The sequence below is a fragment of the Rhinolophus hipposideros genome, assembly GCF_964194185.1.
Source record: "Rhinolophus hipposideros genome assembly, chromosome: 16".
Classification (NCBI taxonomy): Eukaryota; Metazoa; Chordata; class Mammalia; order Chiroptera; family Rhinolophidae; genus Rhinolophus; species Rhinolophus hipposideros.
In genome coordinates, this window is record NC_138062.1 from 55,604,971 (window position 1) to 55,625,899 (window position 20,929).

General features: G+C 49.2%; 1 protein-coding gene across 4 annotated transcripts in view; it reads left to right on the forward strand.

The window, feature by feature from the left end:
* LOC308508764 (rho guanine nucleotide exchange factor 18-like) overlaps nt 1-20,929 on the forward strand; it is a gene marked incomplete at its 5' end in the record, with an annotated part of 54,047 nt that overhangs the window by 19,352 nt on the left and 13,766 nt on the right. For 3 of the 4 annotated variants that reach the window (XM_081076025.1, XM_081076026.1, XM_081076027.1), the window contains 7 exons: nt 13,054-13,192; nt 14,019-14,131; nt 14,266-14,406; nt 15,894-16,144; nt 17,621-17,746; nt 19,289-19,406; nt 20,264-20,512. In XM_081076025.1, the coding sequence (XP_080932151.1) occupies nt 13,125-13,192; nt 14,019-14,131; nt 14,266-14,406; nt 15,894-16,144; nt 17,621-17,746; nt 19,289-19,406; nt 20,264-20,512 (1,066 nt within the window). Of the gene's footprint in view, nt 1-12,812; nt 13,193-14,018; nt 14,132-14,265; nt 14,407-15,893; nt 16,145-17,620; nt 17,747-19,288; nt 19,407-20,263; nt 20,513-20,929 lie in introns of those variants that run through there. The other variant, XM_081076024.1, reaches the window with a different exon arrangement.

A 20,929-nucleotide genomic window follows, 5' to 3' on the forward strand; every position in this document is an offset into this window, starting at 1 on the left:
TCCACTTTGTTCTTTTTTTTTCCCCTAAGGTGACTCACCTGTAGCAGTTTGCCTTAGTTAGTTCTTATCTTTATTAAACACGAACAACTTAGAGAAATGCCATCTTAGCATTAAACATTAATTTAGAAACGTACTTTATTTACCATATAATAATTAAGCTGGCAGTCCTCCCCCACAAAATAAAAAAATCCTTTGAAGGGAAGGTTTATTAAGAATAAGAATTCACGGGGCCGGCCGGGTGGTGCAGGCGGTTAGAGCTCCATGCTCCTAACTCCGAAGGCTGCCGGTTCGATTCCCACATGGGCCAGTGGGCTCTCAACAAAAAAAAAAAAAAAAAAAAAAAGAATAAGAATTCACTCCTAGACAGTGTACCAGATATGTAACCAATATCTAGAGGGTTAAGCACTAAAACCTAGCTCTCTGCCTGACCCTCCCATTTCAACCTCAGTTTTCCCCTTACACAAAATCAGTGTCATATTTTTCTACCCATCACGTCACAGAAATGACGCTAGGCTGCTTGAGGGTACACTGAAACAGAATGAACTGCTTCTGCGGGATAAAGGTCTTACGTTAATATTTCCAGTTAGCAACACGCATGTTTCATACACGAAGCTGCTCGGTATTCTGGGAGGAAAAGCAGCTTCGGCTGGTTTTCATGGAGACTTGTGGACCCCAAAGTTTTTCTTAGTGTGCTAGCAAAACGGTTGTGTTTTTTTTTAATCATAAGTCACCTAGCAGTGTTGAAAGGTTCTGAAGGGTCTTCTGAATCTGAAAGGTAACTCAGAGAATTCTGGGGCCGAAGAAGCCTGGGGGAGACCAAGTCCTGCTCTTGAGGGCTAGAGATAGGACCACCAGTGCCCCCCCCATTTTTTCCATGACAAGCTAGAGACCACAAGTCCCATAAACCTGACTGCAGACAAGTAGTGTGGTTCCCTCGGGCCTTACAGTGGACACAGAACGTCAAAACCTGCCAGGAAGGCCCACACACTGGGCTGAGGGCAGGCATGTGCGGCCTGCTCCCCAAGGGTGGGATGTCTATGAGCCTGCATGGCGGGGGGCTGTCCTTGTGAAGTCAGGGCAGCAAGCATCCCCCGGGGAGCCAAGGAGAAGAGGGGGCTGCCAGTCCGCTTGCAGGGTGCCCCAGACAGGCTGGAGCTGGGTCAGCAGACGCCGTGAAGTCCCAGTGGGCAGGGGATTCATTGAGACATGAGCCGTGAGGTTGACAGTCACTCCCTGACCGTGTCCTAGCCCCACCTTCCATCAGAGTCCAGTGACCACACAGCCTGTTAGGTGGAGATTTTTATCTTAATTTTATCAAAGAAAATAGCCCTTAAGGCAGCAGGTTGTCTTTAAAGTAAAACAGCCAAGAATGGGCTTACCTCGGGCCCCTGCCCCCTCACCTTTGGGTGCCCTCCCTGATCCCTCTCCTCTGTGTACCCCCTGCCCTCCCTGGCAGGGACAGGTCTGTGTACCCATGAGCGGCTGCCAGAGCACATAGATGGAAAGCAGTGTCATCACCCAGAGATGCTGACATCTGACCCTTGCCCTCGAGGAGGTCAAGGTTCAATGAGGCAGTGCAATTAAAGCCATCAGGTGACACGGGGTTAGGGAAGCATGCAGGAAGGCCTGGGGAGGGGAGGTAGGTGGCCCAGAGGGACTCTGGCCTCACTCCAAAGCCAACCAGGCAAAGGGGCACCTGGGCTGAGGCACCCAGGGGCTCTGAGGCTCCCCAGTGCTCCATGTCAGCGTGGTTGGGGTGCAGAGTGCGCATGGTGGTAAGAGATGTGGCCGGGGAGGGGCCTGTACCCCAGAGAGTCTGGCCAGGAGTCCGGACTTTATACCAAAGCCACTGGCACGCCAGTCAGGTGTGTGGTAAGGTACTCAGGCAGCAGGTGGGGAGGGAAAGGAGTGGCAAGTCTGAACGGGCCACCAAGGAGGTCACAGCCTTGGCTAAATGACCAGGGCTTGTGCTGCTGGCACAGGGGATGGCCCTACATAGGTGGAAAGCGTGAGTCGGGGCCACAGTAAACATGGGGAGAGAATAGGGGGTGCAGGGGAGGGGCACGTCTCCTGGGCAGTGAGTGTCCAGTTCCAGTTCCCTGGTGGGGAAGGACCATGTGTCCTCAATGCACCTCGGCGCTCAGTACAAATCTGTTGAATGGGTACTAAAGGAGCTGAGAACTCAGACCCTCCACCCCCTATGCTCACCAGGAGCTGGGGCTACAGCACTTGACCAGGCGGACACTGACCAGCTCTGGGAAGTTTCTGGTCGGTGGGGAACACGGACAATATGTGCTGTGATGCTGGAAAGTTGGGCTGGGGAAACATGGGACAGGAAGACCCAGCCACTAATAAGAGTTTATCCCAGGAAATTATTCAGTGCCGACGAAGTACTGCATACAAATGTCCATCACAGTTTTATTTACAACTACATGAAATGTTGGGAGCACCCGCGAATGTGACATCGGAGGAGCGTTGCTATTTAATAAATGGGTTTACAGCCATTGCAAAAGATTTCTGTGAGAAAGAAATTGTAAAAGACTTCCGAAATATATTTTACAGTATGGCAAAATGTTTCCGGCACCATCTCAAGCAGAAAGGCCAGGTGCAGAACTGTACGTTCAGTGGGAGCTCACCCTCGAACCGTGTGAAATGCTCATTTCTGTGGGTCAGCAGTGACAGTTCGCAGTAAGAATGGAAAGAAGTGTGCTAAGACAGGAGTGGTGGTTCTTTCTGGTTCGTGAAATACCAAGTGGTTGCTATTTCATCATTCCTTAAAACTGGAAATTCCTCATCTGCACTAACGTCCCCCCACAGGAGATCTGCGTCACGAGGAACCCTGCCCACTGGCCTTGGCTTCCGCTCCTCCGAGCGGCATCCCCGTTCTTCCTCCTTCCTCTCAGGTCATGGCTGGCTGGGGTCCCTGGTGGTTCTGTCAGCCCTATGAGCTCCCCTTGGCCCGAGCTGGCCTCACGGTGTCCTCAGTCCACTGCACCCCACCCTCCGTGGTGCCTGTCACAACACAGCTCTCCGGGCCGCTGCTGCCCATGAGCCATCTACTCATTGAAATTAGCCCAAGATAAACTCCCCAGCAGGCTTGGCTGCCAGCAGCTGGGCCCTCCTGCCTCTTGTCACCACCCTGATGTTGATACAACCCAAGATAACCTCTGTGCCCCACACTGTTGATTTACTGAGACTGCTGCAGTCACCTAACACCGCCCATGCCCCGCACCCACCCACCTTTGCTGAATCCCTTGACATTTCCATCGTTGTCGCCTGTCCACATTGACTTGTGTCCACTTGTCTCCCTATCTTCCCTTCTAAACATCATGTGAGACAGCACCTCCTCTGCGTGTTGTCTGTGAATCTGGTGTGCGAGCCTTCTGTGATCTCATCTCAGGCAAGATGGAGGACAGAGCCCTTTGGCATTTCACTAGAGACCCTCTTTCTACTTGAGATCCATCAATGTGTAGGATTCCACTTATATGAGGGACCTAGAAGAAGCAAGTCCTTTGTGATGGAAAGTAGAAAGGTGGGTGCCAGGGGCTGGGGGCGGGAGGATTTGGGTGCAAAGTTTTTGTTGGGGATGTTGAAAAGGTTTTGGGTAGAGATAGATAATAGTAGTGGTTACACAATAATGTGAATGGAATACAACTGGGTTGTACACTTACAAATGGTTGAGATGATAAATATCATATATATTTTCCCGCAGGAAAAAAAATACATAAAACAAGAGGGGAGACCCAACGATAAATCCTCAGTGCCCTTGGTTCCAGGAGAGACCCCCCCAGCTTGGCAAAGAGCAGCCCCATTATGAGTCCAAGTGGACCCAGGGGTTCCTTGGTCACAGGTATCCTGTGCTAGCAGCAGGGTGCGGGAGGGGCTACTTGAGACCCAAGGCCCCGCCCAGGCCACCAGTTAGTTCCCTGTCAGAGGTGCTGTTCCGAATCCCTCCCTGGAGGTTCTTCGTTTCAAGCTGATCTGAGCTCGGGGGCCGACTGGTAGCTCTCTCGGCCAGGGGTCATTCCTTGATTTCCACACATTTGCTCATTTCTGTTTTACACGGTGAGGAGTAAAACATCCCCCTGAGGAGCATGCTGCACAGAATCCCCCATTTTCCACCCAGGAAAAAGTCTTGCTTTTGGCCAGCTCTCAGTGGAGCAGCCACACATCCTACTGGATTGCTCAATTTATCTTCCTGTGTTTTCTCCTCGCTTTTTATACTTGTCACAGTCTTGTTTGTCTCCCCAAATAAAGGTACTTTGCAGTGAGCTCCCCAGGCATTTCTGATTTTCTTGGTAACCCTCTCTGAATGTTCTGAAGCCTGCTTTCTTACAAAGAACCACTCTCAGATCCTCCTCCTTGGCCATTAGAATATCTGTCTGAGGTCTTGGTTGCTGGTCCATCACCTTCTCCATAGTACTTCTTAAGAGGTCGTGCCCTTTGGTCTTCCCTCTGAGAGGTGAAGGACGGTGGGGAGAGGAAGGCTGCTTGCTCTTTCTGCTAAGGCATCCAGTGAGTGGTAAGAGAAGTTCTGGATCTCAGGAAACATGGTTTTATTCATTGTTGGGTGCTATGGACTGAATTGTGTTCCCCCCAAATTCCCTCGTTGAAGCCCTAACTCCCAGTGTGATGTGTTTAGAGGTAGGGCCTTTGGGAGGTGATTGGGGTTACATGAGGTCACGAGGGTGGGACTCCCTGATGGAATTAGTGCCCTTACAAGAAGGGACATCAGAGAGCTTGCACTCTGTCTGCCATACGAGGACACCGTCTGCAAGCCAGGAACAGAGTCACCAGGAAATGAATGTGCTGGCACCTTGACCTTGCACTTCCCAGCCTCCAGAACTGTAGGAAATAAATTTGTGTTGTTTAAGCCACCCCATCTATGGTATTTTGTTATGGCAGCCTGAGCGGACCAAGACAGTGGGCATGAACGTTTTATTGTTTTTGTTGGTGGTACTTTTGTTTATTTCATACTTTTTCTTTTGAAATCATTTAGACTCACAATAAATTGCAAAGTTAGTACAGAGGGGTCATGTATCCCCTCCACCCTGTTTTTCCCACTGGTTACCTCTTAGATAACTAGAATAGGATGTCAGAACCAAGAAATTTATATTGTGACAATGTATGAGCCTTCTGTACCATTTTACCACATGTGCAGTTTCCCATCACTACCACCACCTTCAAGATCTGGGACTACCCATCACCACAGAGATGATCCCTGAGCTCGCACTTCATGTCACACCCACTCCCTTGTCCCCCACCATTGTTCACCCCGGCAGCCGCTAATCTGTTCTGCATCTCTATAACTTAATTTGGTCATTTCAAGAATGTTATATGCATGGAATCATACAGTTACGTTTTGAGATTGGCTTTTTTCTCTCAGTGTAATGCCCAATAAATCCATCCAGGTTGTTGTGTGTTATCAATAGTCCTTTTCCTTGCTGAGTAGTATTCCGTGGTGTGGATGAACCACAGTTTGTCTAACTATTTGCCCAGTGAAGGGCATCGAGGTTGTTTCCAGTTTTTTGGCTATTACGAACAAAGCTGCTATGAATAGTCATGTACAGGTTTTTGTCTGGACATGAGTTTTGCATTCCTCGGAGATAAATACCCAGGGGTGCAATTATTTAGTTTCCTTTATCAACCGCCCAGCTGTTTCCCACAGTGTCTGCACCATTTTACATTCCCACCAGCAACGTACAAGTGATCCAATTTCTCTACAACCTCGCCAGCATTTAGAGTCATCACTATTTCATATTTGTGCTACTTTCTGGGTGGTTTTAATTTGTATTCCTCTAATGGCTAATGATGTGGAATATCTCTTCACCTGCTTTTTGACTATCTGTTTATCTTTGGTGAAATGTCTTTATTTTCATGTCTTTTGCTCATTTTCTAAATGGGTTGTTTGTATTTTTACAATTGAGTTTTGAAAGCTTGTTAAATATTCTAAATACCAGTCCTTTGACAGATGGCAGTTTGCAAATATTTCCTCCTGCTCTGTAGGTTGTCTTTTTATCCTCTACCAGGGTCTCCCACAAGCAAAAGTTTTTAATTATGATGAAGTGAGTTCATAGGTATTTATTTCTTTTGTGAATCAGGTTTTTGGTGTCATATCAAAGAACTCTTCACTATCCAATCCCTGGTTCCTAAAGATTTCCTTGTATGTTATCCGTAATAACTTCTATAGTTTTACATTTTCCATTTCAATCTGGTCCATTTTGAGTTCACTTTTCTGAATATATGAAGTTTAGGTTCAAGTTCATTTTTAAGCCTGTGGACATGGGCGTCATTGTTCTAATTCTTCCAGGATTAACCATAGAGTAACACAGAATATGGTTTTGTGGTGTTGTGATTCGCAAGTACAACACAGTTTGAACTGCACGGGTACACTTATACACAGATTTCTTTTCAATAAATATATTGGAAAAATTTTTGAGATGTCCTTACTACCATGAAGAATCGTATCGATTACACTAGGCTACCAGAAAGCAATCATATTGCTGCTTTTTCATTATCAATGCATGAATCATTATACCTGGAAATAAATATGAATTATTTTAATATTATCTTTTTGTATTTTTACATCAGTGTTAGTAATACATAGAACACCGTCCGTGTTTTGTATAAGACAATATTGGTGTAGGTACGACATGACAAATTTATGGTATTGATAAATATAGCACAGAACTGTAAATATGTCTTTTATGATTTTCTTAATAACATTTTCTTTTCTCTAGCTTACTTTATCGTAACATTACAGTATCTAATACATGTAACTTACAAAATGTGTGTTAATCGACTGTTTATGTTATCAGTCCACTGTAGGCTATTAGTAGTTAAGTTTTGGGGGGAGTCAAGTTATGCGTGGATTTTTTACTGTGCAGGGGTATGCTGCCTCTAACCCCTGCATTTTTCAAGGGTTAGCTGTATATTGTTCAATGAATGGCATAGCCTGCATGTCCTGTATGGTATTTATGCAAAAAATATATACTTGCTATTATTATCCTTTCGCTGTATGTGAGGGACTTTTCAACACAAATCTCAGAGTCATTGTTATTAAATATTATTTTTCAACTTATAAAACTATTTATACCAGTCGCAATTAACTGTGGATGATGGCATTATGGATTATTTCTACTTTTATACCTTTTTGTGATTTTTAAGTTTCCTACACACATAGTCAAGAAGATACTTTTTTTTTTGATGGTGTTCTCTAAGTTTAACGTGATGGGGGGGGCGTGTATTTTTTTTGTTGGGTAATATCCGTTTCAGAGAGTATTCTTTCTGGCTCACACTATCTTCTGAGCCTCAAGATGCCTTTTTTTCCTTTGTCCCCTGAAGCATGAGGTTAAGAGGTTTTTTCCTCCTATATTATTATTGTTTTTTATACCATTTTGCTTGTGTAACATCAAAATGAAGCAGAACAGAGAAATCAATGAGTTAGCTTGGCATCGATTTCTTCTGTACTCAGGTGGCCGAAAAGTCGGGAACTGTGAACTGAAAACTTCATCTTGTATTGATTTTCTTAATTGTCTCCCAAACACTCAACGCTTGCTAGAACTCTCCAGAGACAGGAGACACCCCAAGCCTGAAAGAAAAGTCTTTGCTGAGACAAAGAATAGGGGGCAGGGAGGGGACCCAGGACCTCGCTAAATGCTAGATAAGAGAAAACAAGCGGTTACTTCAAGGCTGAGCCTTTGAAACTGCAGCGCAGCTAGAGAAGGCTGTTCCTGCCTAAAGATGCCGCTGGTCTAGTCTATTTGTGTGGCCATTGCGAAAACTGCTGGCACCTCTGTGCCAGGGCTCAGCTGCCTTCGAAAGATGTTTGCAGTGGCATTCCTGTCGAGCAGCAGGATGAAGCTGCCATTTAGAATATAAAATTCTTTCTTGAAAGTCGATTTTTCTAGACGCCAGTGTATTTCAAGATGAGAAAGGACAATTGAAAACTAATGAAGTTGGTCACTTGATGTCTTATTGGGCTTCCTCAAGAAATGACTTTCAACAGATTCGTAACTATTAAGTGTTGTTCATGGAATTTCCTTGTTGGGTCCTTAGGATTCCTGCAAGGGCTAAGGAAGTCGTGCTTTGTGTTAGAGGAGAAAGTTCATGTCTTAAAGGACGTAGGGTAGACCGAAGTTCACATGGGAACATAAGCACACTAGAAAATAGCCCCTATTAATCTGAACTTCATGGTGTGTTATCCAAGTAAAGTAATTAGGTAGGACCCCGCTGTCTGTCACACAAGCTTAGTCGTCTGATTTGCTCAGAGACCACTATTCGGTTCGAGAGACAAAACGAGGCTTTTAAAAAAAATCATCACGGGAACAGGCTGCCATCTGTGTTTGTTGCTGAGGACGGGGTGTGTTTTCCTCCAGGCAAAGCACTTTTTCCATTTTCACTGTTCACTTCTTATTTTTGTCCCTGCCTATCCTCTGGGTCCCCTTGTAGAACGAGCTCTGTGGTGTAGTCACCGCCGGGTGCATGCCGATCGATGGCCCCTCTCAGCAGTGGGCAGACGGTGCTAATTAGGCTCCGAAGTGGTTTTTATGGCAGTGCAGACAGTGGGTGGCAGCGCTCTCTGCTGAAGGCCGCTCTGGGGCCAGATCCCAGCGCCACACCACTGCCCGTGGCTGGCTGCTTTAGGAGACATGTGTGTTCCTGTCTCTCTCACAGCCGAGGTCACGATGACTAACTCATACTGTGTGTTCAACTACCAAACGGCTTGATGTCCTCCTGCAGAAAAATGGCTATTCCTCACAGGAGTGTGTTTGTTTAATAGCTTTATTGAGACGTAATTCACATGCCGTACAATTCATCCATTGACGTGTACAGTTCGGTAGCTTTGAGTAGATTCAGAGCCCATGCAGTCCATTTTACAGCCCCAGAAAGAAGCCCTGTACCCATTAGCGGTCCCCCTTCAGTCTTCCCCCAGTCCTAGGCACCTGTTAATCTCCTTTCTGTCTCTATGGATTTACCCATTCTGCACATTTCCTATAGAGGGAATCTACAGTATGTGGTCTTTGTGGCTGACCTCTTTCATGCAGCTTATTTTCAGGGTTCATCCTCATTTTTGCATTTATCAGGGCCACACAGGGAAGCACCAGGGCAGGTCAGGAGGCAGAGGGAGGGACAAGAAAACATGGGCAAGGGCTTTTATTGTGGTTTCCATGGGGCAGAAAGGGTGAGGCAGGGTAAATGGGATTAGGATTGGCTCATGTGAATAATTCCAGTGGGCTCTGGCACATGGGGGCTGTCCCTAGTCATCCAGCACGTGGCAGGTGGGTGTGGGCCTGGATATGACAGCTCCGTGAAGGAGATAGCTGCAGGTGGGCTCGGGACTGGTTGGTTTGCATGTAAAAGGAGCTCTTCCTTAGATGACCACCTCTGGAAACTGGCTACTCCTGGGGGCGTGGGGGGACACAGATATGAGAGCATCAAAAATACAGAATAATAAGACAGATGAATACAGCTGCTCTGTGGTGGAGGTACTGACTCAGGTCTTGGTCAAGCAGTTATTTCAAGGCTGCGTATGTTAGAGAAAGACTCAATGGGTGACTGTCCGTCTCTTTAAGTCTTAAGTAGCTTGAGGGGAGTGATGGTTGGACTGCTCCAGAGGAAAACGAATAATGTATCTCCGTCAGTCACATGGCCACCAAAGGCATATCATTAAACTTTTCTATAGGAAGACCCCCCCAAAAATAGAAGGTCATCTCAAATGCTTTTTGGAAGTGTGTGGTTACTCAGTTATAAAGAAATACAATGAATATCAGAGCTCTGTGGTGTGTGTTTTAGCAAACAAAGGCATTCTAAAATACAATAATGTCTCATTTAAGACTTCTTAATATACAGCCGATCCTCATCATTCGCAGATTCTGTGTTTATGAATTCCCCTACTTCCTAAAACGTATTTGGAACCCCCAGATCAATACTTCTAGGGCTATCGTGGTCTTTCTCAGACACATGCAGACAGCCCGAAACTTGAGTTACGCCGTATACACTCTCCCAGCAAAGGCTCATGCTGGAAACAGGTGTCCTTTTAGCACTGTATTTAGTGCCACGTTTTTTGCCTTTTTTTTTTTTTTGTCTTCTTCGTTGACTTCACGGTTTAAAACGGCAAGCGTAGGACTGAAGGGCTGTCCAGTGTTCCTGAGCACCGGATGTATCTCACAGAGAAAATACGCACGACAGACACGCGTCCTTCAGGCACAACTTAGCGTGCTCTTGGCCAAGGGTGCCATGTGACGAGATTGACTGTGTATTAAATAAGGCGTCCGTCAGCAGAAGCACACATAACCCAAGGTCATGTAGCGAGTGACTGGTTGCTGAAAGGATAGCTGGAGGCTCACAGGAACCTCACCCTGGATTTCTCCGACAAGCGGTGCTTCAGGATTCGCGAACTCAGTGTCCCCTGCGACATCACTACTACAAATAAGGAGAATTCGACTGTAACTTTTTATTTTGAAATAGTGCACGAGTCACAAGAAAGTGCAAAATTGTTGAGTCCCTGCGTACCCATCACCGAGTGTCCCCCGGTGATGACGTAATCATAGTCTGTGGTCAAAACCGAGACAGTGATATTGGGACCATGTTATTAATGCAGGGACAGGCCCTATTCAGATTTTGCCATTTATTACGTGTGGGCGAAAGGGGAGAGTACAGTTTCTATGAAATTTTATCCCATGCATAGATTTAAGTAACCAACACCACAGTCAAGATACAGAAGCATCTTACCACCCCAAAGAGATAATCATTACCTTCTTTTATGGTGATAAATTATATGTAACGTGAACTTGTACCATGGTAATCGTTATTAAGAGTCCAGTCCAGTGGCGTTAAGCACATTTCCATTGTCATACGACCATCCCCACCATCCATCTCCAGAACTTCCTCACCTTCCCAAACTGACACTCTGTCCCCATTAAACACTCACGCGTCCCCCTCCCCCAGCCCCTGGCCCCACCATCTACTTCCTGTCTCTACGAATCTGACTCCTCTAGGGACCTCATGTGAGGGGAATCACACAGTATTTGTCCCTCTGTGTCTGACTTATTTCACTGAGCATCATGTCCTCAGGGTGTGTCCACATTGTAGCAGGTGTCAGGATGTCCTTTTTAAGGCTGGATAATCTTCCATGAAAAAATGATTTCTTGACCTGTTTTGTGGGACACACTGTCCTCCATTCTGTTGGGGAAACAGATGACGATCAGAATAAATAAGTGCACTTGACCCTTGAACAGCGCAAGGGTTGGGATGCCTAACCTTTGGAACCAGAGATTCTTTGAAGGTGTTTATGGTGACTTTTTCTTCTGTGGACTATTTGGTTAGAGCAGCATCCACCCCTCTTCAGGCAAGACCGCAGAGCACAGGAACAGTCTGTCAGTGGTACCAGGAAGCGGGGCAAAGGATGCATTTCAGGATCTGTCCCATATTTGTGCACTCAGGTCATAATAGCCTGGGTGGGGATTAATGTGGTGCCGAAATGGCAGGAAATGCCTGCTCTGGACCATGAAGGCCTCGGTTTTATGATTTGCGCCTTTGCCCATGGGAGTTCGTCTATGAGTGACGGCCTCGTCATCTTTGTCTACTGTAATAATTGTTAGCCACTTATGATCACAACATCGCGATGTTTGGAGTCACTGCCCAAGTGGGATCCTTACCATACTGATCTCTGATAAAAAAATGAATAGCTGATTTAGAATGTTCTGTGTGTGTAAAATGGCGTCACACCACTTAGTGGGTTGTTGTTTTTTCATGAGCTGTCTTCATTACTCCTCTACCAGAAATGTTCTGTCGGACACGCACCCACATGCACACTTGCACCCTCCCTAAATTTCCACCTGAATTAAAACTCACTCAGCATGCTGAACCCCTCTCCCCAAGAAAAGCTCCTGAGAGAAGTACCTTTTCTTCTAGGGCCAGCCCTGTGCCCGCCCAAGGGTCATCGTCTCACTGCTGCTGAGAACCAGAGTTCCAGCTGCTTTTTTCACGTAACATAGAGAAACCAGTGGGTGGTTGCTTTGGGGACCCAGGAGCCAGGTAGGGAAAGCCACCAGCAGATTTCTTGTTAATGCTGCTGTTGGAGGAAAGCTTTCAAATGTGAATAAATTAACCAAGCAGCCTGGCTCAACTAGGCTTGAGTTAGATGGTTACGTTGTGGGGGGCGGACCAGCCTGATTAGTGACAGCTTGCTTTTCTAACAATTGCATCTTTCCAGCAGTGGGAAATCACAGGCTATGTGCTTCCTAGTAGCTCAGCTCTTAAATTAGTGAGCAGATGAGTGCGGACAACCCTTTGGGTCCCCTGTTGCATGTTAGGTTGGTTTACAATTGCCTGTGAAATAGGATCAGAGCCTGTCATCCACTCTGGTGGTCAGATTGTGTCCGAGTGCTTACGGACTGTGGCGCCTGCGGCTCACACCATGCCCTGTGGTCTCGGTCTCGGTCTCAGTCATCCTGACATCCGATCTCAGATTCATTAGTCGTGCGTGTGATGTCAGCACCAGCCACACCAAGCGCAGACTCCCTACTTCGTGATATTAGCTTCTTTACAGTGAACAGAAACTGCTCTCTGCTTTTGACCCCCTGCTAAGACAGAAGGGGTGTCAGGATATTTTGTTGTTATTTTACCAAAGGAGAAAATATGATGTGATTTGCACCCTAAACGGTCTCAGTGGGGACCAATTTCCTGCCCTCCAGACTCGCTGCTTCAGCCAATAAAGTAAGAGAAGACGCAGCTTTACATTTCTAGAAGGATCCCGGGGAGGTATAAGAACAGCGCACTGCGCACAGTCTGGGAGCTCTGCCGTGAACATGGGACACCCGCATTCTAAAGGCAGCGACAGAGACAACGCGCTCCACAGCCGCCCCGACCTGTCTTTCTATGGCTCCTTTCCTAGGAAATGGAGCGAGAATGTCTTTCTAGATAATGAGCTGCTGACCTCCAAGATCCTGTCCGTCCTGCGGCCGCAGTCAGAGCAGAGCTTCCGGACAGGCCACCTCCACTACCCTGCCCACTTTCTTAGCACCAACTCTGTCTTTGCCTCCGTCGCAGCGTCCCTGAAGGAGCACCCGAGGACCACCCTCTTGTCCGATGGCAGCCCGGTCCTGTCCAGGAATGTCGGCATGACGGTCTCGCAGAAGGGGGGTCCACAGCCAGCACCCAGCCCGGCGAGAACGGGGCCGCGACTTGGGTAAGCCAGGTCCCCTCTCTGCCGTCCAGGGCAGGTGAAGGGAGGGGGCTCAGGGGGTGGCGTTCCCCGGGGACCCCACCAGCAGCCTCTGAAAGGAGACCCTCAGGGGCGTGTGAATCTACTCATGGGCCCCAGCCAAGCAGTGAAATTCCCGTTAACACTTGTTTCAGAGTCAGTCCCTTTCTTTTTCAAACAAGGTGTGTTCTGGGTGGGCTCGACCATTGGAGCCATTTGGCTTCATGCTCTTGAAGGACCCCTTTGTGTCCTCACGATGAGGCTGAACGTTCCCAAGGGTGTGGCATCTCATTATTTATGCCCTAACCCAGCGTTTCAAGAGCTTCGAGGTGGTTCTCTAATAGTGCATTCAGCAGTGTTCAGGGAGAAAACATATTACGAAAATGTCATCGCGGTGATCCCTGCATGAGTTGGTGGGGAAAAGAGCTGATTATCTTTCTGCATTAGAAAGGATTCTCCCTCCACCCTTGACTGAGTGAGGCTGTGTCCACCTAACTCTTTCTGGAAAGAATTTCAGGGGCTCCAGTGGCCAGGAAAGGGAGGATATGATTAACACACCTTTACAATGTATCTGAATATTAAAGTTAGTTATGAAAGAAGTCCTGATGTTATGTTGACAGATAGTCTCCTGATTTTCAGAAATGATCTGTGACAAAGTTAAGGCTTACATTGAAATCCAGAAAGTTCTCAGCTAGTATTTAAGCCGATTAACAGTCTAATTTGCCTTCATAAAATGGGGCGTGCGTGCGTGTGTGTGTGTTTGTGTGTATTTCGATTTTTTGTAGAAATTGTTTTTATGATTTTTATTTAGACCAGTCACAGGAGAAATGGATGAAGCCGACTCTGCATTTTTGAAATTTAAGCAGGCAACGGATGATTCCCTTTCACTTACATCCTCGAATGCCGAGTCCGTTTTTGTAGAAGGTACAGTCATCCCGATGCTTTCACAGATGTCACGTGGTCCCCATCACTCTGGGAAGTGCTGGGACCCACACCATTGTGTCCACAGGCCTCAGGCTGGGCTGGCCCCAAGCAGTGGCCTCTTGCTCTTCCCCCAGACCCCTACACTGCCTCGCTGAGGAGTGAGATCGAATCGGACGCCCATGAGTTCGAGGCCGAGTCCTGGAGCCTCTCCGTGGAGCCGGCGTACGCAAAGAAACAGAAGAGGGAGGTGGTGAAAAGACAGGATGTGCTCTACGGTAGGAAGCCCTCCGCTGCCACACCAGCCTTCCACACTTCTTTTCCTTCTTTCTGTAAAGATTTATTCCACTGGGGAGTCTGGGCTTCACTACTGACACCCCCTGAAACTGTGTGTCACCCACTCCCTGCTCCCCCAGGACAGCCTTGCCTTCCAGGCCTGACTCATGCTTACTTTGTTGGTGACCCTGAGAGAAAAAACCACCCCAGGCCTGTCCCAGCTGTCCCTTGTGACCGCAGACAGGCCTGAGCGTGGCTGTAATTGGGGGGTTTGGAGGCTGTCCCTCTCCCCGTGTGGGACTGTAGCAACAGCTCCGTGGTGGGCACCCCTTTCCGCTGGCCGTGGGCAGCCACTGCCCTGAAATGGGATGTTGCAGGAGACAATGAAAACCACAGCTCCCAGACACAGCGCCTGGGCCTGGGCCAGGCTGCGCCTGGTGCCCCACCCATGTCCTGCCAGGCTCCAGGACCCTCTGCAAGCTGACAGAGGCCCAAGGCAACCACAGTGGAACCTGAGGCCTTTCTCTCCCTTAATCCCTTACTGTTCATATGGTCCTTCTTCCATGGGAACTGTCCCACAAGACTGACAGTGTTGTGTCACCTGAGGAGGAATTTTCCTATCTGTTGTCAGCATTCTGGCATTTCTAGAAACGTCTTTACTTTTTATCCCACATGGCAGGTCCAGCTCTGGGATCCCCACACTCCACTCAGGGGTATCCCTGGGCGCCCACTTCCTTCTGAGTTTCACACACTGAGCTGCCTGCCCAGGCCACTAGGTTGGGGTGGGGGTGGGGAGGAGAACCCGAGTACATGCTTCCTCTCAGGGCCCCAGTCCAGGCCAGAGATCCTTCAGAGAGGGACAGAGAGGGTCAGTCTGACACTTCCATCCGGACGGCTGGCTGCCACATTGTCTCAGCCCTGGGCAAACACAAACCTGGGCTCAGTGCTGCTGACTTAGTTTCATCTCTAACAGCTTCAAGGCGTTGACTTGAATGACAGGAAAACTCCCACACAAAATCTGGTCTTTCTTTGCCTTTAACAGTGAATTAAAATCTCACTTGAGCTCTGCTTTTGCATCAGTTACCGTCTGGGTCTGGCCCCTGACATGCACAAATGTGTGAATTGCACACCCCAAGGAGTGGTGTTCATCTGCATGGCGTTCTGGCTCCAAACAGCCTTGAGACGCCTTCGGCACAAAACCCTCCTGTGAATGTGAGGTCCCGGCACACATCCTGGGTCCTGCCTCTCCGGATGTCACCCCACCCCTCACTGCTCCCTTACGCGGGGTCCCAACAGCACTGGGATGGGGAGAGCGGGAGGCCTGGCCTTTGGGTAGCAAGGCCAGGGGGCGAGGACTTCAGCAGAGAACTAAGAAGCCAGCCTGGCGCGTGGCTGGCGGGCAGGACGCACGAGTGGCCCGGGGATCACGGGAGGAGCGACGCCAGGGTGTGTTTCCTGCGTGGGTAAGTCCTGTCCCCGTGCCCCACAGAACTAATGCAGACGGAGGCGCACCACGTACGGACGCTGAAAATCATGCTCAAGGTCTACTCCCGGGCCCTGCAGGAGGAGCTGCAGTTCAGCAGCAAGGCTGTCGGCCGCCTCTTCCCGTGCGCGGACGACCTTCTTGAGGTGCACAGCCACTTCCTCTCTCGGCTGAAGGAGCGCCGCTGGGAGGCCCTGGAGGAAGGCAGCGACCGGAATTACATCATCCAGAAAATCGGGGACCTTCTGGTACAGCAGGTGGGCACAGGTGGCTCTGTCCCTCTTCAGTAACAACAGGGACAAGGCCCTGTACTGTGATTTCTAAGAAACATGTATTTGCTCTTTGTCCACAGTTCCTGGCTCACAGGTCCCAAAACCCTTGGAATTTCCTAAGTGGTGACAGCATGAAGGTGTCTTAGGTTATGTGAATGAGGCGACTTTTAGAAAACTCCTAAGGATAGGATCTGGATGCCAGGGGAGCCAACCACATGGTTAGAGGGTTGTAATTGGAGTCCCACTCCCCGGCCGTGGGGGTGGGGAGAGGGACTGGAGGTGAATCAGTCATCAATGGCTCATGATTTAATCAGTCTTGCCTCTGTAATGAAGTCTTCATAAGAACCCCACAGGACAGGGTTCAGAGAGCTTCCGGGTTGGTGAACACGTGGAGATTCAGGGAGAGTGGTGCCCGGAGAGGGCGTGGAAGCTCCGCCCCTTTCCCCATAACTGGGCCTTCCCCCCGGCTGTTCCCGAGTTTATCCTTATTAACGGCAGCGGTGATCTAGTAAGTAAACTGTTTCTCTGAGTTCAGTGAGCCACTCTAGCCAATTAATTGAACCCGAGGAGGGGGTCACAGGAACCTCTGACCTACAGCCAGTTGGTGACAACTGGCATCTGAAGTAGGGGGAGGGCAGTCTTATAGGACTAAACCCTTAACCTGTAGATGCCATCTCCAGGTAGGTAGTGTCAGACCCTGCTGTCGTCTGAGAATTGTTGACATGGGGGGAACCCACACACACACATTGGAATTGAGTCTAGGAACCCTTTCGCCCCCGTTTATTCAGAGCCTGCCTCCCCAGAGGACAGCAGTCCTGGGCCCTTACAGCTGTGTGTACAGCTAATCTAGCAACACAGAGACCGAAAAAGCATGTGCACTTGTCCAAACACTGTTCAGTATTGCGTTCTGGGCTTTTCTTCGGTTGGTTGGCTGGTCTTTATTTTTTGGTTTTGGCGGCTGTGTTTTTGGCTGTTAGAAGCGTATCTATGGACCAGAGCCTCCTGTGGGAGGGATGTTGACCCTGAATTGACTTCTGAGTCAACTTCTGAGCCTCGGCCAAGATTGTCAGAGGGCACCACCACCACTCGCCTGACCTCAGAGTGATCCAAGCTTCCAGAGTCAACTCGTTAGAATAAACTGGAAGAATACCTCTTTTGCTCCTAAATTTTTCTAACTTTGTTCAGCTTAAATTTATGTTTCCTCCTCGAAGTTTAGGATGTCGTCACAGGATCTGTGACATCGTAAAGCCCATTAGCAGAATGTTTTCTCGTTTTACCTTTATTGTACCTTGCGACAGGGCGCCTGTACAGGACGTATGTCTCTGCTTGAGTATGTGTTAGAGAAGAAAGTAAAATCGCAAGTGAATTCAGTACTTTCTTTACAGAGTCAGATGAACGACCTGAAAACATTCCCTGGCATTTTTCGTGTTTCCTTTCAGTAACATCTCCACTGTCTTTCAGTTTTCAGGTGAAAACGGGGAGAGAATGAAAGAAAAATATGGTGTCTTTTGTAGTGGCCACAATGAAGCAGTCAGTCATTACAAGTTGCTGCTGCAGCAAAATAAGAAATTTCAAAATTTGATCAAGGTAAAAAAAAATTTATTTTTTAAATTAAAAACACATCCTTTTTACTGTAGTTCCCTCCCCCCCCGCCACACAAACACACACACACACACACACACACACACACACACACAGCTGTTTGGAGCTCTTCAAATTAAGGTACCTGTTATAAACCAGTGATCTTCACATTCTTATTTTCATTCTTAACCATGAACTCATTCAAGAACATATCCGTGGAATCTTCTGGAGAATCCCAAGGTGTAAAAGCAAAGCAGACCTAGAGTTTTGTTCCTTGACACAAGGGTGGCCCCTAAGATGCCCCTGCAGGCCCCAACATGGAACCCGCTGACCATCATTCCTCAGATTGTTGAGGTGACAACAACAATCGTTTCACGGGGCCACCCTGCCCTGGGAGCCGCCCCCTCTCGAGTCACCCATGGTGCCTCGGACACTCCTTACTCTAAACCTTTGTCCCCTCCCTTGCCTCCTCCCCTCTCTGGTCCCCTATGTCCCCCATAGTCTGTGGAATGACCCACACCCATCTTTTGCCTAACAGAGTGTGGACACTCAAAGCTCAGAACCAAAAACGCTTCACCCAGCCTGAGTCAGCTGGGTCGGCCAAGGCTCTCCCTCCCGCTCTCTAGAAAGTGCATCAGTTGAGGCCGCCAGGCTCTGTGAGCATGGCTGTGTGGTGGCCCCGGCACACTTGATTCCAAACCAGCTTTGTCCCCTGTCACCTGTACCCTGAGGACTTTATTCTGAAATGATATTCTGTAACTAATGGTCTGGAGTTCAAATGATGCGTTTTCAATTTTACTCCATTATCATCACAGTGGATGGACGTGAAAGGGAAAAAAAGTCACTTTAGGGCCTAAATTCATCTGGTGACAAGCATGGGACAAGCCACCCAACATCATGAGCCAGAAACACTTAGAAAGTGGGAGGGTTCTGATGAGATGAAGGAAACCAAGAGAGAGCGAGTTTTGTCCCCAGAATGTCACACATCCCACAGTGACTCTCCTGCTCCTTTCTGCGATGGCTGGCATTCCTGAAACTCAGACGAGAGTGGTGCAAAGGAGAGCATGTGGTGTGCTCTGGAGAGCGCCGCAAGCTGCTCTCAGGCCCCACCCAGAAACGGCTTCAGATGACCGCTTCTTGGGTTCTTAGTATCAGAAGCCTGCAGGGAGCCGGTGCAGAAGGCACAGGCCTCGTCTGGTTCTGGAAGGTCCCGTAGCCGTCAGTCCAGGTCAGGGTCTTTACACATATGTGCGCACGTGCACATGCACGTGTATAGCTCTCCGGGTGATTCCCAGGGCCGCTCCCTGGCTGGTTCTGGTTTCTTTTCCCCTGCTGCCTTGGGGGCCCCCTTTGTAGGCCAGGCTGCCTTTGCTTTTGTTGCCTTTGTGTGTACCCTGCTTTTACATTTCTGGTGAAGCAGCAAAGGAAAGGTTCCTGTGAGCCAAAGAGGAAGGAGTCCCCAGCCTCGGTATTCGGCCAAGTTAAATCCACTGATTTCTCAGGAAGTTAAGACGTCAGTACGGCGTGGTTTTGTTTTCCATTTCATAGAAAATCGGCAACTTTTCCATTGTGCGGCGGCTGGGCGTGCAGGAGTGTATTCTTCTGGTCACTCAGCGCATCACCAAGTACCCCGTGCTGCTGGAACGCATCATCCAGAACACAGAAGGTACCGTCGCTGCCTGGCCCGTTGCTGTTGTGCCGGTGGTCTCTGTCGCCCTGCCCCCTGCTGTAACCATTGCTTTGGACACATGCCCCTCTGTGATTTGTCCTTGGTTCTCTGGATATTGCTGAGCTCGGGGACCATTCACTGAGTTGTCACCAGGCAGAATCACTGTGCAGGGTGCTGGGGCTTCCAATCAAGGATGGGAACCGGGCCTCATGGGCCCAATGTTACCCCGGCCCCTGGCATAGGCTGGGCCCTAGCAGGCCCTCAGTCAGCATCTGAGGAGTGGCTGCGTGATGGAGAAAGTGCCTGTGTTAGGGTCCCTTCTGAGTGACCCAAACAAAAACGAGATGGTTCCTGTGTTTATGAGCAGTGCCACAGGAGGGCCTACCGACAGCATGGAGGGCAGAAGGGAAGGGGCACGAGACCAGAGGCCAGGGCAATGCTGACCACATCTCCCTCGTGTCCAGGGGACTTGGGCCACGACAGGCACATCCCTGGAGAGGGAGGAGCCGCCTCTTGGTAACAGCAGGAGGTGGAGGGAGTGTTATGAAAAGCTGGAGGGCACAGGGAGTCTCTTTACCAAGGGGTGGCCGTTACATGTGTCACTGCATTGCACCTTAGCTTCTGCATTCCACAGAAGCTGTGTTGGTAAGAAAAAAAAACAAACAAACGCTGGGCTGTTGCATTTATTTTGGAGAAGCATTTATATCTGGGGAGATTCAAGTTGGAAGGCAATTCTTGAGGGTCCTCTGAGCAGTGGCCTCAGGGAACCCCCCTCAGACCCCGTAGCGTGTCCGCCTGTGTCATGTTGGTGAACGCGGTCAAAGGAAAGCGCTAAAACTCTGCTGTGTTGGCAGCCGGCTCCGAGGACTATGCGGACCTGACCCAGGCCCTGAGCCTCATCAAAGACGTCATCTCACAAGTGGACGCCAAGGTCAGCGAGTGCGAGAAAGGCCAGCGCCTCAGGGAGATCGCAGGCAAGATGGACCTGAAGTCCTCCAGCAAGCTCAAGAACGGGCTGCCCTTCCGCAAGGAGGACATGCTGCAGCGGCAGCTCCATCTGGAGGGCACACTGTGCTGGAAGACCACGTCCGGGCGCTTGAAAGGTGAAGCCCTGCCCTGGCCCGCTCGGGAGGGGGCCCTCTTGCACGGGTGGCCCCTTCTTGGATGGATACCACTATCCAGAAGTAGTGGGTGCCCTCTGGATCCATGGGCCCCATTTTGGGTTTGTGGGTGCCAGCTGGCACAGAGCCACGGCAGCCTAGCTGCTTCATGGCTGAAGGGAGGTTGTGTGCTGAGTCAGGATGAGCACAGGCAGCCACCCCAGCACCCCCCTCCAGTCTCTGAGATGGTGTGCTGCACACCAGGAGGGCCCCTGGATGAAGAGGGGTGGGGATTCACTGCCAGCAGAATTCCGTAGCACCGTGAGGCCCCAGGTTTCCCAACCGGCGTCCGGGGCGCGCCTACAGTGGGCCCAACTACTGACGGCCTAGTGTGGGTAGAACACGCCACCCGGACTGGGC